Here is a 27,049-nt window from a genome sequence, read left to right on the forward strand (position 1 = left end):
TAGCATTTCTTCGTATTTTGTAACCACGTTTTACAAGAAGCGCTCCCCTCATCCGTTTTTCTGAGTGTGGGGATAAAAATTCACCGTACATCCCCCCACCCCTCCTCCCCCGTCCCGCTGGTGGTCTTACCCCCTCAAAAAAAAATTCATCATCTTATGTCGGAGGCGCGCACACACAGTGAGGGGGGAAAAGGAAAACACCCTAATGAAGCGCGGATGTGGAATTTGTGCTGTCTCTGTCAAATTTGGATATCATCGTCGGCACATCAATGCCTGCTGTTGTTGCTGTTGTACACGGTGGGACGGACGGATGATGCCTTGTGGATCCGCGGGATGATGTCATGTACCGTTGCACCCCACGTGGGGGCCGTCGCTCTCCGATAGGCAGATGTGGCCGTATTCCTTCCGAGTAATGCGATTGGACAGATAGGCGCTTTCACGGCAGTTCAGCCCTGCTGCCTGTGTGTGGCAACCGGGGTAAGCTGGACAACTGGGGGAAACGCGAGATTGTGGAGAGTACCATGTTACGCTTTTAAAGAATCTCCAACCTCTTCGAGTCGGAAGACAGATTTTGGAAGCATATTTATTTATTTTCTTCTTCTTCTTTGTGGGATTAACCAGCCGCAGAAAGCGCGCATTCCTCGGAGGTTCGCGGTTGAAGAATAAAGTATAGTTTAATCGAGCCCGACCGCACTAAAAATTTTTCTCCCAGCCTGGCTGGGTGCGTTCTGGAGAGAGCGAGGGAGAGAGGATGCTTGACGAAAACTGCGTCCACCAGGCTTACATTAGGAGGGATTAAACGCATGAATTATAGCCTGCTCAGTATTTTCTTCGGGAGCAGAAGTCGGACGGACGCTTCGGACTCACGCACGGGTACGTATTTACAAGAGCTGTTGATTTCTTTCTTAGTTTTTTCCTAATTTTTGGGCGTACGCTCGACCCCGCTTCCACGACTCTGAGCGGGAGTCAAACATTAGGTGCAAGCCAGCGGCTGTCGCTTGTGGCCTGCCTGTAGACGTCCTACGGACCGGGGGAGGGGGCGGTGGTGGTCATTTCACAAACAGCAGTCAGTTTCCGTTCTTTCTTTTTTTTTTTTTCTTTTATTATTATTTTTATTAAAGAACGAAACGGATCTGAGCATTAAAATTGCACGGCGGATAAGTGGCTTCTCCAACCTCGTCTACGTGTTGGCATCATGTTAAACCGCACGTTGAGATTTGTTAGGATATCGAGTCTGACCACTGACCGAATAAGGTCATCAAGAAGACAGAAGCGCTCGACTGTTGTGCTGCTTCTCTGACTCGGCTCGAACTGCTGCGGTAACTGGGACTAGTGTGCTGTGGTGACTACTTACTTATTGGTAAACAGTGTAAAGTGTATGTGTGTGTTGTTGTTGTTTTTTCTATTTTATTTTTACGGTTATAGATTAAACCGCGTTATTTCTCAACACAGGATTTTCACGACCTCCCCCCCCCCCTCTCCTCATCCCCTGCCTCCCCCCTCCCTCACTCCCCTCGGCCCTGTCTGCTGAGACTGGTGTGGCTGTGAGCAAATTTCACCCGTTTTGCCAAAGGACCTGTACACTGGAGGGATAAACAAAGGATACATTTCAAGATGTATCCACAAGGCCGACATCCGGTAAGACTCGCTTCACCTATACTTAGAGAAGATTGCATATTTATTACAAAACACTGGTGCTGGTGTATGGTTCCTGCCTGTGCCGTGTCCTCCCCCACGTTCTCCTGAAACATGCCCTGCAAAGCGTTTTCCGCTCTTAATGCAGGTCATCAGATTTCTGTATGGGTTTCATTACAGTGCATTTATGCTTCATCGGAATATGCAGTCAGTACTAAATGGATGCAGATTGTTTGTATGCCTGGAGATATTTACTCAGCCAGACACTTGCATATGACTGTGTCTGAACGTGAAGACAGGTGGTGGTAGTGGTGGTGGTGATTTGAATTTCTTTTTTGAAATTACATTTCATATTTGGTGTGAAAGCTAATGTGTTATTACCCCCTGGAGGTGTGAATCAGACCCACCTTGTGGTAATGTCTTCCCGCAGAGGAGATGTTAGCCTAAAAGCCTGAGTCTAAATGTTTGAACTGTTCATCTCTCCTTAGCAGGTCACAATGCAGAATAAAACTTTTTTTTTTTTTTTTTTTTACAACCACTTTTCTTTTCTTTCAGGCTCCACATCAGCCTGGCCAGCCTGGCTTCAAATTCACCGTAGCAGAGTCTTGTGACAGGATTAAAGATGAATTTCAATTCCTGCAAGCCCAGTATCACAGGTAATGATTATATTCAAAGAATGACAGTGTCAACATTTACTCTATTGGATTTTGAGGTTAAGGCTAATATTTGACTGTTGACTTCTGTAGGAGCATATATATATATATGTGTGTTTTTTTTTTGTTGTTTTTTTTAAAGCAGCCCCGTTTTTATCCTGTGCACATCTCTGTTAAGTGGTTAAGTGTGACTGAGTGATTGAAGTGCCACAGACGCTTGAAAATGACACCTGGTCTCCTATTTTAAGTCTTAAGGTGGAGTATGACAAACTGGCCAATGAGAAGACAGAGATGCAGCGCCACTATGTCATGGTAAGATTGTGTTACAATTGAAAGCAATTATGGTTTCCAGATTGCACGGCTTGTTGAAGATCTGGTTGGGGTGGAGTGAGACGAGGCTATTGCGATCACCTATGTGGTTGTTAGGGCGGGCTGAGTGGCAGGTACAGGCCTGTGAAAGCCCCCCCTCCCCCCCGGGGGTTGATGTAGCAGGTTGTTACAGAGGAGCGCTTCCTGACAGGCGGCCAGCAGTGGGCTGCCGCTCCATTATAGCATGCCCCTGATCTCCAAGGGTCGGCTGCAGCGTTGCCCTCTGTGTGTGCTGATCTGATTATTCTCCTAGGAGACTCCACGCTCAGACATATGCATGGCCATAAATTAGGTGTGAGCTGAGGGCGGAGGCCCAGAGCAGCGTGTGGGAAAATACACCACAGTAAACAAAATGGAGGACGTGGAGCACACTGCAGTCTCCTTTATACTCAGCTTCTTTGTAAACCTTAATCATTAGCTTGCTTTTTTTTTTTTTTAAAGCAGCCTTTTAGAAAAACATAGGTGTGCCCCTGACGCAAAAATTAGCTCAGACATGACACACTAAGAAGGCTATCCCAGGTAAACACACCGGGAATTATTTAAACCAATGCATGCAGCCTTAAATTAAACTTTTTTTCTTTTCTTTTTTTTTGCTCAGAGGAAAACAGCATGTCGGCCTGACAAGCAGGAGGTTAGGTAAACATGTTGGGAAGTATCCCACAGCCAGCGCTCGGTGTCAGGTTACGCCATGGCTGTGGGGCTCTGATCTCAGACAGAATGGCTCTCTTGTTTGAGAGTAATTTTCGAAGAAGCTAATGGACTGAATAATGCATTGGCCTCATCAAATAGACGCTGACTGGAAAGCCATTTCTGCTCCGGCTGCCACTTGTGGGCTCGGCGGATTACATTTCAGCCAGACAGACTGACCTGGCTGGAAATAAGTGTTGAGCAACCGCGTTACTCTAAGTAAACAAACATCACAGGGATCTGAGGGCTTAAGCTGATCAATAACTCTAACCCTCTCTTTTCTGCCCACACTGCAAACAGCGAAGCATTGATTTATTGGCTATTCACTCTGAGCTGCTCAAAGAAATCCTTTTGTTATCTGATCTTATAACGTATCTTCTTTTCCTGTAAAAACACTTTTTATATAGGCTTTATAGCGTTCAAACCCTGACCGTGATGTAATCAGCGCAGCGATAATTACATTGAGGTTACGCCGGTCTCATGAGCATAGAGCGCAAAAACACTCGCCTGTTGTTACACGTAATAAATATCATCAGATCTTGTAACTGCGCTGACGTCACTAACCACAATTAAATCCCTGCTTTCGTTTCAGTATTACGAGATGTCCTACGGGCTGAACATAGAGATGCACAAGCAGGTACGTATCACAGTGCTGCTCATATTTTTCAGCTCATTGGTTTTCCACGGTGTCAGGGGATGTCAGATCCAGGCGGAGCCACTTACAGGCTGTGAGCTGAACTGAGCATCAGCAATGGTCTGAAAACGGGCAGATCCACTGCACACAAACAACAACACAACCCCAAACTTGTGCCACAGCTTGTACAAGTGCTATGAGCCGTTATTGGAAATTTGCATATGGTGTGCATCCGGGATTTGACTCAGCTTTCTGATAAGATTAAAGGTAGACTTTGGCAGGCTTAGCCTTTTGACTTAATGATTAAAAAGAGAGGCCCTCTGATAGGTCAGTATTTCTTTTTTTCAGGATGAAGTAATTACACCAGCAGAGCAAAAGTCCTTTAGTCGCTTCATTGTGGTCTTATCTTTATCAGAAGATCCTATCTTGTATGTCTCTGCAGATAAATCGCACTGAAGTGATAGAGATTGTGTGAATGAGTGACATTTCATTGTCTATGTTCCCGCGCCCCCCCTGCGATTGCCTGGCTTGGTTATAATGACAGCGTTGGCGGCACGGTGGGTTGGCGTGTTAGGGCGATCCATCAGTGTCTGCGCTGTGTGTCACACTTCCACATGTCTGTCAGGGCTCAGGCCCTTCTGATAGCTTCTGTCAGGCACTTATCGCCAACCAGAGGAGAGAGGTGGGGGGGATGGGATCAGGAGACAAGTTGGAGAATAGAGCTGGAGGCGGGGCAACAGCCCAGCTCTGTGTAAACAGGTTAATCGACTGATCCATTTTAGCGCCTGACTTTTATCAGGAACCTCAACAGAGCTGATGGAAGCGCTTGAATAATTCATCAGTGGGGCCCTAACCTGCTGAACGGCGTGTTTGTGAGCAAACAGTGTGGGCCCCGTCCATGCAGCTCCCCCAGCTTACAGCTCAGGCAGGGGAGGAGGAGAAGATGGGGAGCAGTTAACAGGCAGGGTTGGGATGGATTATTGGATGCACACAGGCATATTATTTTCCTGCCAGGAGATTTATTCCATGGTGAGGAAATTCATTCCTCTAACTGTGCCTTTTTCATTACTGTGCAGGGACATAATTCACATTTCAGAATGCGTAAACGGGCAAAGCTAAGACTGACGCTGGTGGTGTTATCTGATCCCTCTCTATCAGCCACGTCAGTTTGTCGATGCAAACTGCTAATTTCTGCTGCATGATGTCAGCTGGTAATTATCTTCATATGGTGCTTGTTTTCCAAGAGCTGCATGGGGTTTGGGGCTTGTATGGTGCTCAGATTCAATCAGATTAGGTCGTTACCTACGGCCGTAACGCAGCCATGTCTGCAGGAATCATTTGCTAAGTAGCAAAGTATCTGCCGTGGCGAGCGCCAAAGCAAACTTGGTCAGCCAACAGGCTGTCTGCAGTCTTCATACAAAAGAGGCGTGCAGTGAAAAGTGGTTGGAGGAACTGTGGCTCTCCAAGCCATCAGTACTTCCATATCCCCAATCTGTCATGTGGGACTGGACTGCAGTGTAATAATTTCAGGGTGTGAACTGTTGGGTGTCAGTTTCACTTACATAAGCAGAAAAGTTGCTTGAGTGTACTTTAAGATGTGGCGTAACAACGACCGTTATGTTCTTATGTTGTTTTTGTTAGAATAAGTGTATTGTTTTTTTTAGATTGTGTCATGCTTTGTTTAGGAAAAAAAACACAGCTCGACTGCTGCAGCTGACAAGACTAATCACAGTAATGACTCACGTATTCATTTATGCAGCTTTTCAGCATTTTTCAAATCAATACCAATAACTTTAAATGCCAATTAGAAACTAATTCTGGACTCACTACACTTCTTTATCAAAAATTTAGTTTGTATCAAAGTTTAGTTTCAAAGGTTTAGTGGAAGCATCGTTTTTTGGCTTAAACAAACTCTGATGTTTTTCTTCTTACTCTGAAAACCTGACATGAGGCAACGCTGTCAAAATTGCAGAGCCTCTAAATGTGACTAGTCAAGTATTGTTTATAGATGGATCATGTGACCAGAGCCACCACTTGTTTTCGCTCTACATTTAATACTCATCAGTGTCTCGAGTCCATTTTCCCATTGCTGATAGCAACAGGCGAATACCTCTCTGCACACCATTGACAAGCCAGCCCGAGAGTGCTCTTAAAGTGGTGCTACACAGGTCCGAGTACCTGTAATTGTGTAGCGGCAGTGCAAAGCCAGCCTCTCAAGGGCCAAGCTGTCATCTGCTTAAAGTGACAACAGCCCAATTTTTATCTGCCGGCAGGGGGAAAAAAAAGAAATCCTCCCAGCTCTGCACCGTATCTATTTTGACAGCAGTGGCGAGTTGAGTTGTTGCCTTTTCCGTGTATTTGCATGTAGTGCTGTGAGAGTGTAGAGACAGCCAGTTGTTTAGGGCAGAGTGGATCAGCCACCTCCTGACCTTTCCCAGCCAGCTGTCACCATGACACTAAGCTACAGAGGAATGGGCCGTGCGCTCAAGGCCTTTCTGCAAATCCTGTCAAATGTCCGACTGCTATTTACATGGCTTATCTGAACAAACATGGATTATACGGGTCCTGTCGCTTTTCGACCATTTCTGTGGGGCTCCTTCAGCTCTTTCTAGAACACTTACTGCGTTGCATTAATACCAGCGCTCGTAAAACATTTATCTTTATTACCTGTAGGTCACATTTATTGTGTGCCAAAGGGGACTGCGGTTCAGTCTCTTTCTTTTTTTTCTTCTTTTTTTGTCTGCGGGCAATAATAAAGTTATAGTCAGTGTTATCTTTTGGACTATTGTACTTCCTGTGACACATGCTGCCATATATTTGTTTGGCATTATTGCATCTGATCCGCGGCTTCATCTGATATTGCATCTTCAGCTTGTTATTGGTTGTCCTGCTGGCTTGACTGGCTAAGTGGCTATCCATGTTGCAGCTTGGGTCAGCAGGTCTCGTTCTGTTGGACATTACTCTCCAATCTCTCTGGCTCTGCTTAGAGGTAATATGTCTGGCTGCCAAAACTGCCTGGCATTTCTGCCATGTGTAATAAATAAGCTAGCGGTCTGCAAAGTACATTGTGTGTGCTGCTGCTCCAAATGAAAAATCAGAGAAAATCCCTGTGATGTGTTTGTGTTCTGCAGTGGCCCTGGGTTGAACTGCGGCTCATAAATTCCAAAGATGATGTAGCTTTGGCACTGTTATTTTTCTGCTCCCAGTGCAGAGCTTGAACCTGAAAGTCTCATCTCCTTTCCCTGGAAGGAGAAAGAGAGGCAGAGCAGGCCGGCTGTGCAGTGTTTTTACAGGAGACTGGAGGGGGTGGGGGGCGTGGAGCATAGCCCCCCCCCCCCCCCCCCCCCATCTTTCCCCGCACACCTCCTCCTACTGCTCTTTTTATCCACCATTCATTTGGTACGTTCATGTGATCGACAGGCTGAAAATTCAATTTAATGACCTGCCTCCAAGCACGTAATATGATTTTAAAGCCTGTTACGGTCAAGCAGAGGTGCCATTTGCATAATGATCCCAGCAAGATAGGGCTGCAGCCGTTGCCATGGCAGTTGGTAGACAAGCAGAAGAATGGAGGCAGGGCGTCGTGGATGTTGGGAGGCTATGAGGGTGGTGGGCTGGGTGCTTGATTGCAGTGAGAAACGGCTTGGGCTTTATTCCTGAAAAGCTGTAGCTTTAGCAAACGCCGCTTACGACACAGGCTGCTTGCTTAATGGTATTGATTGAAGGTGTCTCCCCTACAATGTTATTACTGTTTGTCTTTGCATGCTCTGCAGTCCTAATTGTTAATGTAAATTCCCCACACCGTTACATGTAAGTAAACAATGCGCTGTAGTTAGTAGGCCTTCCTTCCTGGGGGTGTGGTTGTGTGGTTTAACTCTGAGGTTAACTGCAGGACAGCACATTCGCAGATGAGGGGAAGAAGGGCAGAGTGAGAGAGGATCCTCTCAACACAGCAGCACTCTGCCTGCTCATATCCGTTTAGCATGGAGTGCACTCTTAGCACAGCTGTGCTCCATCCCCCTGGGCTCTCCTAATGTTTTAAATATTTCAAATGTCAATATCACGCTGTTTAGAGGATGTTGAGTCAAGCAGTTCTGATTGCCGCAGTAATTGACTTAATCGGCGTAAACATTAAAGGCGGGGTTATATGAAGTCACTGTCTCTTTCATACTTTACCGTCTCATTTTGCTCCCCTTTCTTTGTTTTCCAGACGGAGATTGCCAAACGGCTCAACGCAATTTTAGCTCAAATTATGCCTTTCCTGTCACAAGAGGTGAGTTTTGAGCCCAGTTTCCAAATGGTGTCACAGTTTACTACTAAAGCAACGCCACCTATTGTTGCCTGTACCCTTAAGATAATACTCCTTGCATTTGGGAATAATTGTGGTTAAGAGCATTTTATCTCACCTTTATAATTCTAGTGTTGCTTTGGAAAAAAAACTGTGAAATTCATAGATGAGCAAGTGTGGATGTGTGATAAATAATCTTTTGCAAATGTCTGTCCACAGCACCAACAGCAGGTTGCTCAGGCAGTAGAGAGGGCTAAGCAGGTGACTATGACTGAGCTGAATGCCATCATCGGGGTACGTGGACTTCCCAATCTGCCTCTCACCGTGTGTATACCCCCTTTTATTCCTTTATTTGACCTTGGGTAGGGGAAAACCTTCACATCAAATTCATATACCGAGTAGTCTGAACTGTTGAGTGAACACATTGTAATACACCACTTGCTACACTTATAGTGCAGATTTGCCTCTTTTGAAATCAAATGTGTCATCACTATTTTTTTTTTTTTTACATTTCATGACTTATTTTTCACTATTAAATTCAAACTAAACTATTAATATTGGCAACTACACCCCAAAAACAAACCAAAAAAAGACTCATGCATTGCTTTAGCTTTGGCCTCGGTGGCATCTTCAGTGCCTTGTTGTGTGTTGATAAATGCGAGCCTGAGAGCTCTCGAGATCCCCCTTCGCAGCTCGTATTGCTTTAATTGGCTAAGGTTTTAATGAGGAGCCTCATCTCTCACAGTTGACCTGGATTGCTGTGGGAATTAAAAGGCTGAGGGTGAGCTAAACACAGCCAGCACGGCAAGCTAACTGAGACAGCACAGACAGTCGTCAGCCATCACGGCTCCGCTGCACAGTTCTTTTCACGCCACGGCAGCGAGCGGTAATCCGCTGCATTCATCGTGGCTTCCAAACGCCATCTGCTCCTCATTGATCAGCTGTGCTGACCCTGGCGTGCTATAATGAAAGTGATTGGTTTCACCTACGATAGAAAGCTCAAACTGTCTGTGATCTTGTGACTACTGTAGACTCTCCGGCATGCACAGAAGACTAGCCTAAAGGCTCACTTGATGACTGGACGCACATATTGGAATTCAATTAATAACCCCCTTGGTGACCTTTTGTTCCTGGATAATTGCTCCCTAGAATTTGCCTGAGTGGGTGTCTTGAGGTGATGGGAAAACTGTTTGTTACTTCTCTGTTGGACTGAAACGGAGGCTTTATTACACTTTTTGGAAGAGCAGCTGCTGCAGCAGTAGAAGTAGAAGCAGTAGTTCCTAAGAATAGGAGATTTCACTAGTGGGGTTTTTTGTGGTCTATATGATTTTCACATTTGGAGCATCACAGTACTAGGATGTTGTACATTTGAATTTGTATTTTTCATCATCTGACTGTGCCTTGTTGGGCTTTCAAAGCATTAAGAAAACATTTTATGTGCTATCTGACAAGCTCAGAGTTTTAGTTTGTGGTCTTTTGTGGGAACCAGGACAGTTTTTATGAAACAGTAAGGCTCCCACCCGGGTCACTCAGGTCGCTCACGTAGGAGGAGGAGGAAATGTAGCCACTGTATGTTTTACGAATACCTTGCCATTAGTTATTCATTAAGAAGAAGCTCTGTAGGCATGCCAAAATCCTCATGTATTTTGTAAAGCAAGGTGAAAGAGCGTGCCAGGTAGACAGGCAGCATCCAGGAGCCAGCTGCATGTCTTATTGATGGAGCTGAGGGCCATTAATAGAATGAAACTGGGGCAGCTGCATGTGTTGAGATGAACCTGACAAGCAGCGTTTTCTGGTAGATTAGAAAATACCCAAAATATCTGTGTCATAAACAAGGCATTTTAAACGAACCCACATTTCTCTTTAGCTACACTCAGTTAGAGGAAAAAGGAGCAAAGAGTAGGTCTTTATCTTAGAATATTAAATTAGAGAAAATAGGCCAGACTCCTTTCTTTATTTATTATTGTCTTCATTTATGGCCCCTGTAATGAGGGCTGTTGCTGATCAGCCATGCTTATTACCCATCAGTGCCTCATTAAACACAATGAGCAAGGATGGCTCTCCCCTGCCAATGAACTGGCTCCTTAATTTCCCTCATGGACACAATATTATAACACACTCGCTCTCTTAGGCTCCCGGACAGACACGGAGAGAGAGAGAGAGCTCCCTGTGTCTGTCTTGGGTACGTTTTGTAATTGGATTGACATCTGCCCCATGTAACAAAGCACAAGGTTGCAAGTTAAAAAGTTAGCTGTTAGTCATGCTCGTCCTCTCTACTTCTACAACAGAAAAACAAAAGAACAATGTGGATTATATTTCTAAGGACATATTTAAGCACTAAGTGTATTTTGTATTCCTGCTACAGAATTTAGGAGTTCCTGCTGAGTTAATGTATTTTTAATTATGTGTTAGGCCTGCCCACCACCGTCTTCTATGCGTCGCACTACCTCCCTGGTCATTACAAAGATTCTAATATTCCTGAAATGGCCATAAATGGCCACTGATTGAAATCCGTCTTGTAAAAAGAGAGAGGAGTGTGCTGTAACAGCATCTGAATTATTCAGCTGGCTCGTATACGGGTAATAAATTGCTGATGTTTTTATTGGTGTCTCAGCTAAGTATTATTTAACCTTGCTTTAAACTGCTTACTTCCATGCTGAGTGCCTTTTAACTCCCATCTATTTCCCCGTGCCTTTCAAATATTGATGCTGAGTATTGGAGGGTTGACTGAGTGCCAGCATGGGACCCCTGGTCCTGGCTCCCGCAGCAGCCTTCCAGACACACACTCAGAAACACACTCAAAGACTCAGAGTGAGAGGGAAGGCGTGCCAGCTTCTAGCACTCTGTGTTCCCGCAGTCTCTTAAAGTTTGGGTGCGCAAATGATTTATGCTCCGTCAATCCAGAAATGTGAATATGAGATCAGTAAACAGACACTGGATGTGTTTGAAAAGCGGGTATTGTTTAGCCCACAGACAGATTTCCACAGAGTATTCTGATCGCTTAAATCACAGAAGCACAGGAGTTGTGTTGTTGCAGTAGAATATGTGCCAGTTTACCTTTAAGCATAATGATTTTCTCTTTTAAGATGTGGCTGAAGCAGATTTTTTTTCTTTTTGGATAAAGTAGAATGAAAAATATTTCAGTTGTTTTCAATAATACACTGCGATTAGTGGGTTATTTCGATAACTTGAGCATCTCTGCCTCGTGTGTTACACATGCTGAGAGCGGTCAGTCAGTTATAGGTTTTACTCGCCTCAGCACAGATCTAGGGCTTATGCCACCCTGGCCTGGTATGGAAATAGCACTGAGGGGGATTGCTGTGTGTTCCTGACAGTAATAGACGTGTGAATGTGCTAATATCATCTGGGGTTTAGCCTCGTGCTTAGTTGGTGGTTTCTCCTCGCCCTTTCCCTCCAACCCATTTGTTGTCTGTCTGTCTATCTCCCTGTCACCTTACAGCAGCAGCAGCTCCAGGCACAGCACCTCTCCCATGCTGCCCATGGGCCTCCAGTCCAGTTGCCGCCTCACCCCTCGGGCCTGCAGCCCCCTGGCATCCCCCCTGTGACGGGCTCCGGATCAGGGCTGCTGGCGCTAGGAGCTCTGGGGAGCCAAGCCCACCTCCCAGTAAAGGATGAAAAGAACCACCATGATCTCGAACACCGAGGTGAGAAGAAGAGCTCGGCCCCATAGCTTTGTTAGCTAGTTATTATTTGCGAGAATCAAAAGGCATATTAGTTTTAGCAGTTCTGAAATGATGTTAAACTGAAATAAACCAATTTAGTGCTGAGTGCTTCTCACTCTCACAATCATAGGGCCCTTAGGTGAGGAGCACATCCTGCCTGTTCACATTCTGTCTGGGTAATGAGCTGGTACATTCCCAGCCCATGACTGCATAAGCTATTCAGCAGCTCCAATACACGCCGATAAGAGGGGCCTTGTGCCCTGCAGTTGATTGTCACACATTCGGCTAGAAGCATCTGTTATGATGTGCTAAGTGACTTGTTTTTCTCTTTGCTCCGCTTGGTTTCATCTTTACCTCGGCCGCCACCGTGATGTCTGCGACACAGAGAGCACGGTAAGTTTCCCGAGCCGCACTCGTTTTGCTTTTTTGTAATTCATCACAGTTTCATCTGCGCTGCAAGTGTCAAGTAGAGCTCTTCCATCAGTGCATGCATATACTGATTTCATGCGGTGTAATCTGAGTTCAATAAAATGATTAATGGAAAATGAGGTCTGGAATATAAGTCGTGTGTGTTTAATCCAGAAGGGGAAATGACTGGTATCATGTGAGAGAGATTAGAAGCCTTGTAATTTCATCACAATTAAAGAAGGGCTTGGACTTCCCCTTCTTAAAGGATTTATTTGATCCCTTCTACTGTCTCCCTTGTTTACCAGCTCTCTCTCTCTTTCTTCTTCTTGGCATGTGATGAATATTTATGAACACAAATGGAGTGTTGTTTTGTTTTTCTTTTCTTTTTCTTCTTCTTCTCCACCTCGTCTGGCTGGGCCTGCTAAAGCGTTATATTTGAAATGCTGCGATCTATGATGGCTTGTGATGGGCCTGTGAGATTGTGTTTCTGTAGGCCGGGCCAGCTGAATGGGTGCAGTCATGTCTGAAGAAATGGAAGTCCTGGGGCGATTAGCGGGCCTGTTTTGTTTCTGTGCTCTCGTCCCCGGTCATCTGATAGTAGAATGGTGACTTTGGTTAATGAGTCACGCTAAGCATCTCTTTAAAGGTCAGCCGTTATGCAGACAGTGGCTTTTTGCCCAGACCGCTAGTCCATCAGCCATTGTTCACTTCTCTGAGTCGCCGCTGACTTAGTCCATGTTTTCGCTTTGGTCCTCAGATGAGGGACAGAGAGAATCGGGAGAACTTGGCAGTTTACAGGCAAGTGGCAAACTCCTGTGAAAGCTGCTGGACACCTGCCTAAAGCCTCCCATTCTTTTGGCGTTTAGAGTGAGCTGTCCCAGCTTGTGTGGGCAGGCTCCATGAAGAAGCACCAGTCAGTCCCACGCTGCCGTGCCCACTGGCAGGATATAGATTCTCTTTCTTTATCTGAGCTCAAAGCCTCAGCTGACATGGTGCCCAAGCGCACTATGGCAATCAATGCCCAGCACCCAAAACATATAGGTTCTCTCCCCCCTCTCTCTCGCTTTACTTTCGTTTTTCTCTCCTCCCATCTCTATCTCTCTCTCTCTCTCACGCTCAGCCTGACTGACTCCGGAGAAAAGGCCCTCTGTTCAGCTACAACACACTGCTCATGTCCCTGTGAGGCTGTTTGTTGTCCAGTTATGAGGAGGAGGGAGCCCAGCTCGGAAAACAAGCCCTCCTCCATTCAGTTCAGATAACAGCCCATTCTGTTGTGTGGCCAGGGACAGGCTTGTGTGCGAGATTGGGCTTGGCTGGTGTCAGGGTACTGTTTGGAGCTGGCCTACAGCTGCATTTTAAGAGTCCGCTGTATCCATCATTGTGTGAATAAGGCATTTTTAGTGTTTGGATAGGCACAGTGTGTTCTCTGTGAATTTGTAATGGATGAGTGACTTGCTGCGCTCTCTTACAGAAGGAAGACAAAATGGTAATAAAGCGTGTTTGGTTTTTCCCCTTTTTGCAGAATAACTCAATATCCCCATCAGAAAGCTTACGCACAGCCAGTGAGAAGCATCGCAGCTCCTCAGACTACAGCTTGGATTCTAAGAAACGCAAAGTGGAGGAGAAGGACAGCATGAGTAGATATGTAAGTGCCTGAAGGAGTAGTTCAGCATGTTGGGGAAATATGCTTATGAAGGGTGACTTAAAAAAATTGCTTTAGGTTCACAATTTAATTTGAAAAAGTAATGAAGTTTAGACCAGAGAACAACATCCTGGACTCTGTGCTTTAATTTTTCCCCATCTGTGTGTGTTAGGTTAAATGATTACTAATTATTGTTACAGGACAGTGACGGAGAGAAAAGCGACGACTTGGTGGTCGATGTGTCCAATGAGGTGAGCTGCACAGCAATTGTTCGTAGCACATTGATGTGACGTTGCGGTTTTGTAAATATTACTGGTGTGTTTCTCCAGGATCCTGCCACTCCAAGGGCAAGCCCAGCCCACTCACCACCTGAAAATGGTATTGACAAGCCCCGCCCCCCAAAGAAAGACACACCCAACAGCCCCGCATCAGTGGCGTCATCTGGAAGCACCCCTTCCTCCAAGGCTAAGGAGCTCAGTCATGTAAGACATCAAAAGAGTTGCAGACAAACTGGGACAGAAAGGGTTTTAAATGACAATTGCCGAGAGACCAAAGGGACATGTGCAAATAGATCTAGGACGTTTTCTGCAGTGGATTAGCAATGGCTGTCTGTGCTTTAAGTGCATGACTAAACGTCAGGGATAATATTGTCCCGCATCAGGATCAGTCAGGTCTTCTCTGTTAATAGCTCAATGTATTTAACTATTCCAGGATTTTTCCCTCTGCCTCACTAAAAGATTAAAGCCAAAGCAGTAAGGGGATAAAAACGTCCCCATCTCCATTGTGACCATAATAGGTTTTAGAATAAATAGCAGTTTATGGCTCTGCAGGACTATGAGGGTTGTCAGAATTAGATTGGATTAAGTTCAGTTTGCTTTCAAATTGTCAGTCTGCACAGTGCCTGGTTTCCGGGATTGTGATTGTGCTTGCTCTCTCGTTCCCTTGACAGAATGACAAATCCTCCACGCCTGGTCTCAAATCCAACACCCCCACCCCCCGAAACGATGCCCCCACCCCTGGCACCAGCTCCACTCCTGGGCTCAGACCCATCCTGGGCAAGCCACCAGGCATGGAAGCTCTCGGTTGGTACCATTCTCTTCACTTTACAGAAACTGAGATGATCTTTTTTTTCCATTCTTTCGCAAAACTGTTAGGCCACAAACCGATCTCCATCTCCTGTCTTTGTCTACAGCAGCCCCAGCTTTGCGCACACCTCTATCCATTGCAGGGTCCTATCCTACCCCCTTTGCTATGATGGGCCATCATGAAATAAACGGAGGCCTGACTAGCCCTGGGGTGTATGCTGGTCTGCACATCTCCCCTCAGATGAGCGCTGCAGCAGCAGCAGCCTATGGACGCACTCCCATGGTAAAGGCTTTCCCTTTCCGCAAAAGTCATGTACAGGATGCAATGAGGGATTTTACTGTGATAACAGTTGAGTATGTTAGTCAAACATTCCCATATCATCTTTTAGGGGTTTGATCCTCACACCCACATGAGAGCCCCGGGCCTCCCAGCCAGCCTCACATCTATTTCTGGCGGCAAACCGTAAGTGTCTCCCCAGATATGTTGCAGATCCATTTTTTTTGTAACGCAGCTGATATCAAATACTGACAGGCACGTGTCTTTTCCTTCAGAGCGTACTCCTTCCATGTCAGCGCAGATGGTCAAATGCAGCCTGTGCCCTTCCCACCCGACGCCCTCATTGGTCCCGGTATTCCACGCCACGCCCGTCAGATCAACACACTGAGCCATGGCGAGGTGGTCTGTGCTGTCACCATTAGCAACCCCACACGTCATGTTTACACTGGTGGCAAAGGCTGTGTCAAAATCTGGGACATGAGCCAACCAGGCAGCAAGAGCCCCGTGTCCCAGCTGGACTGTTTGGTGAGGACCTCATCAGTTTTTCTTAATGTTTACACACATGTTATTTCATTAACACTAGAAAAAAATTAACAAGCCAAACACTTATTCACATAGTTCAGATTAGGTTTGAGGTTCAACCTTTGGTTTATTTGTTATGACAGGACGTTTTTTATCCTCCGCCCTTGATTTGTTTGTTTTTAAAGCTCTCCCTAGCTCCACTGCCTTGAACATGTATTGATTTGCTTTGTCCTCGGTGCAACAGAACAGGGATAACTACATCCGCTCCTGTAAGCTACTGCCTGATGGTCGCACATTGATTGTCGGAGGCGAGGCCAGCACACTGACCATCTGGGATCTGGCCTCCCAGACACCGCGGATCAAAGCTGAGCTCACCTCCTCAGCCCCGGCGTGCTACGCCTTGGCCATCAGCCCTGATGCCAAAGTCTGCTTCTCGTGCTGCAGTGATGGAAACATTGCCGTTTGGGACCTGCATAACCAGACTCTCGTTAGGTCGGAAACAAAACTTTATTTCCAGTATGCGGGCTTGAGTCAATTTAAAAGATAATGTCAATAACTGTCTGCATGTCTTCCGATTTTGATTTTAGGCAGTTTCAAGGTCATACGGATGGTGCTAGCTGTATTGACATATCCCATGATGGCACTAAGCTGTGGACGGGTGGTCTCGATAACACTGTTCGCTCATGGGATTTGAGAGAGGGTCGACAGCTGCAGCAGCACGACTTCACTTCACAGGTACAACGCTGCATAATGCAAAGGGCCAGACCTGGAGTCTGTTTTCCTTTCGGCCGAAGAACTGTCTGTAATTATTGTCCTGTTTGATCTCCAGATCTTTTCTTTGGGCTACTGTCCGACTGGCGAGTGGCTTGCTGTGGGAATGGAGAGCAGCAACGTGGAAGTGCTCCACCATTCAAAGCCTGACAAGTATCAGCTCCACCTGCACGAAAGCTGTGTCCTTTCCCTCAAGTTTGCATACTGCGGTATGAAGAAACACACAAAAAGAGCATCAGATAAAGCTGACCGTATTTAACTGTGAAGAGCCCTTTGCCTGTCCTTATTAGTGCCTTTTTTTTTTTTAAATAGCGTAAATGCTTGTTGTCATCTCAAGGCTACTCTTCATTTGTGGGTACTTTTCCGACTACTTGTTAGTGAAAAGTGTCCTGATGGCACTTTTGTTGTCTTTGCAGGTAAATGGTTCGTAAGCACCGGGAAGGACAATCTGTTGAATGCCTGGAGGACTCCTTATGGCGCCAGCATATTCCAGGTATGCAGATCAATGGACTCTGTCTGTAGCCAGGCCAAATGTACACACAGATCTCTAAGAGGAAGGGCAAAACGACCGCTGTCTGACAGTACTATCCTATCAGTGAAAACTGAACCTGAATTATTGACCTGACAAAGACGCCTTTTTGAGGCCCGTCAGGCCAGAAGTTGATGTCAGTGCAATCTAATCTTGCCATGAAGTCAGCTAATTTTCACCTCTTAACTTACTCAGCAACATTTAAGGTTAACTGCCTCCAAGATTAAAGTGTTTTTTGTGTGTGTGTGTTTTGTTTGCTTTTCTTTAAACAGTCCAAGGAGTCCTCATCTGTCCTGAGCTGTGACATTTCTGCAGACGACAAGTACATCGTGACAGGCTCTGGTGACAAGAAGGCCACTGTGTATGAAGTGATCTATTAGAAGAGACTGCTTTGGATCGGAGCATGCTCATGCTCAGGAACAGTAGACCCTTCCTCCATCCTCCTTCCCTCACACAGACAGCATGGATGTTGCCTGCAGCTCCAAGGTGGATGGGCAGGAAGTTTGGCAGTGCCAGACGAAAATGGATGGTGGTGTTATTGTGGCACTGGATGCTGTGTCCTTCGGCTCTGCCCTTCCTCACTCATACAACTAACACTTGTACAGCGAGTGCAGTTTCCCAAGGCACCGAGAAGAAAATAATGTCTTGCTGTTTCTGTTTGTTGGATATTTCTTTTTTTATTCGTCCTTTTTAATGTGGAGATAAAGTTCCATGACACAAGTAGAAGCGGCGCTTCGCTCTGGAGCTTCTCCTTGGAGGTCCTGTGAAAAGTGTACATAATGGAGTAATAAAAGGCCTTTTATAGATTTATATTTTGGTGTCCAGTTACGCTTGTGATGGTTCTTTCTTGTTCTCTCCGTGATTTTCTGTCCCCTCCGGGGATGGAAATTAGATTAGGACTTTGTAAGAGGATATTCTATTTCAGTTTTTTCCCCCTCCTCGGCTTTTTTTTTTTTTTTTTTTTTTTCATGTTCCTTGTCCAAAATGACCTTTTCGGAAATCTAATTTGTATTTTTTTTTCTCCCTGACAAAGGCTTTTTTTTTTTCTTCGCTGTTTGCTGTATCACAGACATTTGTCCCATGGATTTTTGCAGTCGAGAATTCTGGAAAGGCTTTTTTTCTGTAGGGAGGAAAAAAATCATGGTTTCCAGTTATGTTTACCTTTTTGACCCTGATCAGCAGAATTTCAGCTTTGAAATGAAGACCTTTCACTGAACCCTGGCTCCTGTCTATAACATCAAAATGGATTTATATCAACTGTCGGATTGATGGGTTTTACAGAGAAGCAGCTGTGACCTGAGCTCACTCTGTTGACTCAACCACTGTATGAAAACTTTGCTCCACTCTGCAAAGTTTAGCCATCAGTCTATTAGAGATCGTTATTGCCGCTTGTGTTTGCGAGCCTGTGACTGATATGCAAGACTTGGTTACTCATAAAGGACGCAGGCAACGCCATTACCACGTTCGACATTTTGGGTGTATTCTTTGCTTTCTTCAGTATTTCATAATATTCACTACAATCTTCTCATAGACAGGAATGGTCTCATCATAAACACAAGTTAAGACTGTGTAGCATACATGTGGCATCATCCATAAGGACTGTACAGCTGACAGTTGTTGATAAATCAATAAACTGTTTTATATAAAATTTATCTTGACTGGATTTCTGTAGTGCTGTGGTCTCGCTGTGGTAGGTTTCCAAGGATTAGTTGGAGACTTTGGGGTAATATGGTTATTAGCTCTTTTTTGTAAAGCATTAAATTGAGTGTATGCCTGAAGATGAAGTTGCCAACAGAATCCACCTTAGCGTCATGACCAAACATGCAGAAATAGCTTAACTACCCGCAAATCTAAAGCTCTTTCTTTTTTTTCTTTTTTTTTTTTTTTTTAAATTTAATCTCAACAGGTGTATGTGCCCAAATGTTACTATTATTTGTTTGGTTAGGTTCAGTTTAAAAAGAAAAAAAGCCTCCAGAAAGTTACTGAATCCATCCAAGAAATGTTCCAGAACGCAGCCTGGCATAAAACCACGTGTCGTTTTTGCACTTTGGTTTTTGGATTAAACAAACAAGGCATAACGTGTTAATTGGTGAGCTTTAGAGGAACTGATAAACAGATTTTGTTATTGCCAGACTGTCTAAGGCTACCCGTTTCTCCCTTGCCTGTCGGTTCAAATTTACCAAACAACTCCTGGCAAGAGAGATGCCAAACCATTTGTTTAAGGAAAGAAGCTTAAAGTCACTGATTAATATTTGCTTTTACAGTGCAGCCAACAGTGGGTGTGGTAAAACACCTAAAGCACTTACTGCTGTTGAGGGCAATGCACCGACATGCTGAACGTCTCTCGGGCTTGCTTTTTCCTCTTCTAAAAACTAAAAGTGCAACCTCAAAGTCCCCCTTGTCCTGTGTGTTGCTAGTGAGGGATCTCCCTTGCTCTAGCTTGCATCTACATTACATACAATCTTATTCACGGGCTGCTCTTGACAGTAAATGGAAGCACATCAGCAAATTTTTGGTAAATGCATTCAGATAGGAGCTGACAACTGTCTCAGGAGAACCACAGACACGATAGAAAAAACATTCTGGGTGCTGTTAGAGAGGGTTGCTATGGACCTTTGCCATTGGTTTTAACTCAGAAGATTACAGAGCTTGCATTAATATTTGAGGGATGAACTTGATGCGACTTTCAAAGTCGCATCGTGCTGTACCAACTGTGTTCACTGTCACGGCTAGTGACTTTTTTTTAGAGTTTGGATTCATGCATGGTGGCAGCTATGAAATCACACGCCCATCACAGAGTGATACAATAAGGCAGAGGTTTATGAAGTGCCACTTCAGAAATATGACGTAAACACTGCTCTCGAGTTCCCTTGAGTGGTCTTTTGGTAGTTGAATACTTTTGGGCTGGACGGGTGAATGGCCCAATCCCTCCACTCCAGAGCAACGCTCTCCTAGGACTCTGTGCTTGAAGCTGTGAGCCCTTCATATGGCTGCCTCTTCAAACATGTTGTTGTTAGATTATAAAAGCGGGGCCGGATGCTTTTAGCATGGAGCCAGCCGCCATGCCCCGCTCTCACGGGCTCATTTGTTAAAGGCTATAGTCTTTCTTTTCCCACATTGCTGAAGTGTGTACTTCCTGTGCACATTTGTAGCTCGAGCTTCTTGCTCAAGTACAGTTTTCTTCCTCACTTAATCAAACAGTGGAATATCTGCAGATGAAAGGTTGTACCTCTGAGTGCCTATTGCTGGACATTGAAGGGGTCATTGTCTCGCCTTCCGCTGATCTACCTCTGAATGGAAGGCTTTCAAGCAGGTTCTCGTGCAAAAGCCCATGGTGCTCTGTTCTATTTAGAGAAGGGCAACAGTGCAGTGTAAGGAAATAGAGTGGCCTAAGTGTTTTACAGCAGCTCTGAGGATAAGAACGTGGTCCAGTTCTCTTCTTCTCTTTTGCATTGTCAGAGCCAAGACTCAAAGACAATACAGAAATTCAAGGGTGGTCTGTAATGCCAATGTGTGCACTGTGTGAATGTCTTTTTTTCTTTCTTTTTTTTTTTGGTTGTATTTTGTTTTGTTTTTTTTAGCTTTAACTCTCAGGCACTGATCACAGTCCACCAGATTTCTGGCTGGTTCTTTTGGCTGGCATTCTGTTTTCTACCCTCCCCCATCCATCACACAGAGAATCAGGATTTATTTATTTATTTTTCAACAGCGAGGGACTGGCACCGTGCTGAAATGCAGAATAATAATCCCCTAATCACCTGAGTATTGCCAGTCCTAGGTTTTATCTGCAATGGACGTGAAAGCCCCTAGTGCCTAGTGATTACAGCATTTGATCTGGGTAATAATGTCTTCACTGTTGCCCTGCCTAGGGCCCGAAGGCAGCACAGCTCTAATCCACAGTGCATTCTAGTGGAATCGCATTACACAAAGACCACCAGGGTTCTCCTCTAGAGGGGAGGGGTGTGGGGGGTTAAAGGAGGAGGTTGCCATGGAAACAAGCTTCTCTTTCTCTTTCTCTCTCTCACAGACACACACGCACACTAATACATCACACGCGCATACACACATACTCTCTCCTGGGACAGATAAGCAAAGGACAGGTTCTGTGTTTACTTTCCACAGACCCTCCAATCCCCGAGCAGGCTGAGCCCTGATAACACGAGGCCTGTACAGCCAGCGACCACTGACAGCAGATAAGCACTCCAGCAGAGCAGAGCAGTCATCACCCTCCAACCAGGATGAACAAACCTGGGAGACCCGGATTCATTTGGATTAGACTGGATTGCTGCTGCCACCGCCGCCGCTGCTGCTGCTTTTGCTGTCGCTGGTGTGTTCAGACTACTGATGTTCACAGGACTTTCTACATGAGAACTTGATGCCACACTTAATCCTGTGGCGTCCCAGAGTTTAGTCAGAGGACACGGCCACAGTAGTGGACTGGGAGCTATTTTAGACACTGAGGTCAAAGGAGTGTCTGCTCTGGGCAGGTTTACGTGGCTGCAGTTAGAGAACCGCGGAAAAAACAACATTTCTCCTAACACGTCCCAGAGACAAACACCGCACATTATTAGTATTCTGCTTCAACATTTGTCCATGTGTGCTGTTTTTGTAATGGAGAAGGTTGGAGATCTGTGAGGACATTCCTTTATATTGGTTCCAAGTATCCACTAAAATCCGGTAATTCAATACCAGGGGTAATTAGATTTGTATGATAGTAATGCCCCAAGAAAGAACCAACACGGTCTTTGATGTTGAGATCAAGACGGCTACAAGTACTTCTTTATTATGTGCATTATGCTAACATGCTAATTATTTTTCCACACACATTCTTTGATTAAAGCACAGCTGGAGGTGTATAAGCAACATGACTAATTACAGAGGAAATGGAGGTACTGAGCTAAAGTGATGGAAGCTGGATTTCCCTTTGGCCCCTTCTGCTCACTGTTTACTTCTAATGCATACTTTCTTTTGAGAAAGCCAGTTACCAGCTTTGACCAATATTATTTGAAATAATAGAGGGGGACAGTGAACAAATATAAGGTTTGTGAGCCTATATTTCCTAAGTAGTTAATATTGATTCAACTCTATATGCCAACTGTGTATAGTAGCTTCTGTTTGTTGTTCTCTGTGGGATAAGATATAGTTGCTTTCAGTGACAGTTAACCACAAAATACAGGGCATATTCATAAGGATAATATTATCGACTACTTAGTACAAAACATGCAACAAGTAGTCTTCTCTCTAAACTTTACAGCACCCTGTGGCTTTTCCCTAATACATATCCCACTTGATATTCACAACTTCAGATTCTGCAGTGAAGCCTTAGAAGGCAGGTGTATCTTGCATGCTCTGTAAATGCTGCTACACAGGCCTGAAGCTATACTTCACATTATTCATTACTAAGAAATAAAAAAAAGGGGGAGCTTTGTGTTATATCGGTCCACCTTCCAATCTGAATATATTTATTATTGGTTTTCAAAATGAACAGAAGCTCAAAATCTAATTTTCATGTATATGTACATACGTGTAAATAGCTATAAGGTAAATAGCTAAAAGTGAATTTAATTGTCACTTCACGTGGTTATTTGAGATACTCCTAAACTCCTTTAGATAACTAGGTGGTATAACTTTGATCAAATCAGCTAAAAGGTGGGGGTGAGCATTCACTGGGCACCTTTCTAGTATTTGAGTAAATCATCATGTTCAAGAAAAACAGTTTGAGGTGATCTTTGTGACATGCTGTGTTATCCAGACATCGGAAAACAGCTGCACTCTGGTCATAAATAGATAGACATGGTGAGCAATAATACTCAGGCAGACCTGTGATATTTAAAATATCATAAAATGATACTAAGGGGCACAAGAAAAGATCCCCCACACCATTATTAAGATTAGCATGAATGCATGCTTTCATATCGTTTACGCCAAATTCTGACCATACCATCTAAATATGACAGCAAAAACATAGATTCATCAGATTAGATAATGGTTTTAGAATCTTCTATTTTATAAGCCTGCGCAAACTAGCCTCAGTTTCTTGTTTTTAGCTGACAGGAATGGCCACCAGATGTGGTCTTCTGCTGCTGTAGCTCATCTGCTAGAATGTTTGACTTGTTGCGCCTTCAGAAACGCTCTTCCGCATATTGTGGTTCTAACAAATGGATATTTGAGTAACTGTTTCCACTCTATTGGCTTTTCTCTTCTGACCTCTGAAAACTGCTGCTCAATGGATATTTTTGCTTACCATTTTCGATAAACACTAGCGATGGTTATGTGGGGAAAATCCCAGCAGATCAGCAGTTTCTGAAATACTTTAAGCAACCACATGAAAGTCACTTAAATCAATCCTTTTCCCCGTTCATATGCTCAGTTTCAACTTTGGCAGATCATCTTGACTATGACTCCATGTCTACATGCACAGAGTTTGTGCAATATAAATAGCAGATATTTGCATTAACTGCAATATCTAATCATTTGTCCCAAAAAAGTGGCCAGTGATTGTTTATCACCCAAACACAGGTACTGGATTATATGAAATATTTCAGAATAACAAAATTATATTAAATTAATTATGTGGAGGAAAAACCGTTGTGATTCTGAACAGATACCTAGCTTGAGGTTTTGTTTGTAGCTTTCAACACGTAGCTCTGTCTCTTCTCCATATGTTAGCTGTATTCGCTCCTAAGCAGCTGGAGTAGTTTATAAGGTCGTGTTTAGGGGAAAACATTTACCCGCTAGCAAGATCATGTAGCAGGAGGAAGTGTAATGTGCGGTTTTGATTCCTTTCCATGGACGTGTCACCGCTGGTATCATGCGGGCTTCGAGATGCTGCACGGCTTCAAGCTAACACCAGATGCACCGCTTTGAAGGCAAAACCGTGCCTGCTGAGGTGATGATTTGGCGATGCAGTTATAGCTCTAGATATACTCAAGAGACGTAACAGTAACCGGGCAACAATCAAATCGAGTTAACTGGCTAAGGTAAGAAAGCTTTAGGACAAGCCACTCCCTGTATTTTTCATTAAAGAGATGGTTGGGTTTCCATATGCACCTACATATCCACCAAACACCAGTACTGGTAAACCTTTTTGTGTCATTTGAACTGAAGAATTTAAACAGCAATATGGGGGGCACGGGGGTCTTATTACTTAATCAATGTGCCCTCTCTGTACTCTATTGCTTCTATATGGTGAATGCTCCACTACACTATAGTCATTACTGGAAAGATGCAGACAGTAGGTGGCCTGCTAAAAGGTATTGGCTGTAATCGAGATAGCTGTTTTTGCTTGGCTTTGTTAAAAGTCACATTTAAAGAGGAAAATAGCCACAGCAGGTCTACGCTGGAGGGCACAAACCTATCCAAATACTTGTGAATCGAATTTAATGTGTTTGCTATTATATAGTGGCTTAGACACAAGAAATTATCATCAGAAATGATTAGCATTTCAAACAAAATCTAAAGTACTGTAGAAATCTAATTATTGTTCAGTCCTTTTGGGTTTTAACTAATTGCTCATTAAGTTGATAAAATGAGAAAAATATTCAGATTAATTAAGCATATGACAGGAAACAAAATATAAAATCCTTATATTTAAAAAGCTGAAAACAGAGAATGTTTTTCATTGTGACTTGAAAAAGAACTATAGTGACTGGTTTATTAGCAGAACAATTACCTCCAGATTATTATTCACTCTACAGTCTAATTAATGGTGATGTGGTGGTGACAGTTTATAAGTTATGAATAAAAAAAGTAGGCATGCATGGTTTTGTTCATAACTCATACATCTGTCTTTTTGCAGGCTTCCTGCAGGATCTCATCTTTACACAAACCGACCTAAAGTTTGACACCACAGTGACGAGATTCACATGATGAAATTGTTAGAGAAACTGAATTTTCTTGCCCCTGCTTCCGGTCTCTGGTGAGTTTTTTTTTCCTTTCTTGGTAAAACACTTTATTTTTATTCCTGTTTGGTTCATTGAAGCATCTGTCATTCCCAGTGCTCCCATTGTGCCTGACAAAAGCAGAGCCATGTTAGATTGAAAAGACAGAGGGGCAATCTTTCAAATGGATCTCTTTTTGAAAATATATTATGACATAATCATGTTTTCTCCCTAAAAGCCCGGGGGAGGCCCGTCTGTCAGATTGCAGTCCTCTCTTGGCTGCCTGGCCTGAACAGAAACAGCAGTTGTGTGTTAATAGAACCCAGAGGCACTCTGAAACCTTACCCATTCTGCTTTACGCTCTCAGCCAGGAGATTAAAGTCAGGGAAACATTACAGGAGGCTGGATAATTGCCCCTGTGTCTCCAGCAGACAAAAGGCAACGCTCCGGCAATTCCCTCGGTAAATTGTCAAGCGAGACTCAAGGATCCTTCAAGGCTGCAGCAAATTGTACAGTGCTGTCTAACAAACTACCAATCTCTGGATATTATGAGGCTTCTATATATCCTTGGCCGTAATGACAGCTTGCACTGCTATAATGGAGTGCAGGCACAAGATAGCTTTTGTGAGTACACTTCCAATAGAAAAATTACTACCTTGGTTCCCAGTCTGTGCTTTTCATTTTTTCCCTTTGTTCCCATTTGAATTTTGATTTATTCTTCTATCATTTTTTTTATTTTTTTTATTTTCTGCTTTCATTCAGGGCTGAGTGCTGGCTGCAGCCACCAACAGATGATTGCAACCTTTACTCCTGAGGACCACTTGATCCGCAGACAGGGGAAAAAAAAAAAATCCGCAAGCAGTTAATGAGTTGCCATCCTTTCCTAGTGTTAAGGGTGTCTACAAATTAGACCCTTTTGTCAGGGCTCTCCTTTGCTCTCTCTCTCTCTTGCTCCCCCCTTGCCTCTTCTTGCCGCCACTTTCTCTCCTCATCCTTGCGCCCTCCCCTCCATCACGCCCTTCCTCCTGCTCTTCAATTTTCTCCCTCTACCTGCCTGCTTCACGCTCCAGTAGCTCAGTGGCGGGAGCAGCGCTGTCTGGCTTTGGCTCTGAGCAGCATTTATTGTCAGCGCGGTTCATGTTTAGAATTAGCCATTTAATGAGAACAAAAGAAATTAATTGGTGGTTTAAGCCTAATGAGACGTCTGTGAAATTAACAGGCCTCATCAATTGAAACAAATAAAATCCTCCAGCTTGTTGTTGGGGAGCATTATTCTGACAAAGCTTTTGACACAATGATGAATAGCGGGTCAGGAGAGACCATCTGTGCTTTTTTAAACCCCTGCAGGAGGGGGGGGATGGAATGTGGGCTGGCTCTAAGAGATGGTGATAAAGGAGGGAGCGAGGCAAAAAAAAAAAAGGGGGGGGGGGGGGGGAGAAAAGAGGAGAGGAAAAAAAGCTGAGAAAAAAACAAATTCACCAGCTTTATTCATCGCCCTTTAGCATGATACCGCTGTCTAACCATGGTTACAAAGGAAATAAAAAACATGGGCATTAGCATGTGAAAGGCACCGGGTCTCTGACTATGCGTCCAGAAAGCCAAAGAGCTCTGATTTCGAGGGATATTTAACCTCCATTCAGTCAGCAACAAAGGCCTGGCTGTCGCGCTGAGAGCAGTGGTTCAGCCTGATTGGGGCTCAGGGGGGAAGGAAGGGGGGCAGAGGAGGGGACAGACAGGATCACAGACCTCATTTGTTCCCCCTCTTTACTTTAGCCTGTCTCTATTCCCACTGAAGAGCAGCATTTCCTCTCTACGCCCCCCTCCTCCTCCTCCTCCTCCTGCTCTCAAAGTTGTAAATGTATGACCTGAGGAATAAATTGGATGGGAAGGAGCCGAGGAGGCAGCACAGAGAGCAGTAATACATCTCTATCATGTTCGGTGACCTTTATTTACTGCGCGTTGAGCATCATCGTCGGCCGTGTTATG

The 27,049-nt window shown here is 44.5% G+C and overlaps 1 protein-coding gene and 1 long non-coding RNA gene across 2 annotated transcripts; both read left to right on the plus strand.

Annotated features, from left to right (window-relative positions):
* Window positions 1-319: 319 nt before the first annotated feature.
* tle3a (TLE family member 3, transcriptional corepressor a) lies at window positions 320-18,835 on the plus strand. Its single transcript, XM_087843149.1, has 20 exons — window positions 320-873; window positions 1,453-1,638; window positions 2,191-2,291; window positions 2,537-2,600; window positions 3,937-3,981; window positions 8,189-8,251; window positions 8,486-8,560; window positions 11,727-11,948; window positions 13,880-14,002; window positions 14,200-14,250; window positions 14,329-14,481; window positions 14,949-15,081; window positions 15,192-15,367; window positions 15,474-15,547; window positions 15,637-15,886; window positions 16,128-16,375; window positions 16,471-16,618; window positions 16,713-16,863; window positions 17,071-17,147; window positions 17,456-18,835. Exons 2-20 carry the CDS (start codon window positions 1,615-1,617, stop codon window positions 17,561-17,563), a joined length of 2,286 nt encoding a protein of 761 aa, XP_087699275.1. The 5' UTR covers window positions 320-873; window positions 1,453-1,614; the 3' UTR covers window positions 17,564-18,835.
* Window positions 18,836-23,872: 5,037 nt separating this feature from the next.
* On the plus strand, window positions 23,873-26,379 carry LOC102790366 (uncharacterized). The gene is made up of 4 exons (XR_436833.2): window positions 23,873-24,163; window positions 24,982-25,101; window positions 25,431-25,687; window positions 25,826-26,379. It is a non-coding gene; the product is annotated as an uncharacterized LOC102790366 (long non-coding RNA).
* The last annotated feature ends 670 nt before the right edge of the window (window positions 26,380-27,049 follow it).

Source organism: Neolamprologus brichardi, chromosome 7 (assembly GCF_056152115.1).
Source record: "Neolamprologus brichardi isolate AB-2024 chromosome 7, ASM5615211v1, whole genome shotgun sequence".
NCBI lineage: Eukaryota > Metazoa > Chordata > Actinopteri > Cichliformes > Cichlidae > Neolamprologus > Neolamprologus brichardi.

What these genes read in the sequence shown, in the direction of transcription:
- tle3a (XM_087843149.1), top strand. Translation starts at nt 1,615, where the DNA reads ATGTATCCACAAGGCCGACATCCG. An exon ending in TGGTCGATGTGTCCAATGAG is followed by an intron (nt 14,251 to 14,328) that starts GTGAGCTGCACA and finishes GTGTTTCTCCAG; the next exon opens with GATCCTGCCACTCCAAGGGC. An exon ending in CCTATGGACGCACTCCCATG is followed by an intron (nt 15,368 to 15,473) that starts GTAAAGGCTTTC and finishes ATCATCTTTTAG; the next exon opens with GGGTTTGATCCTCACACCCA.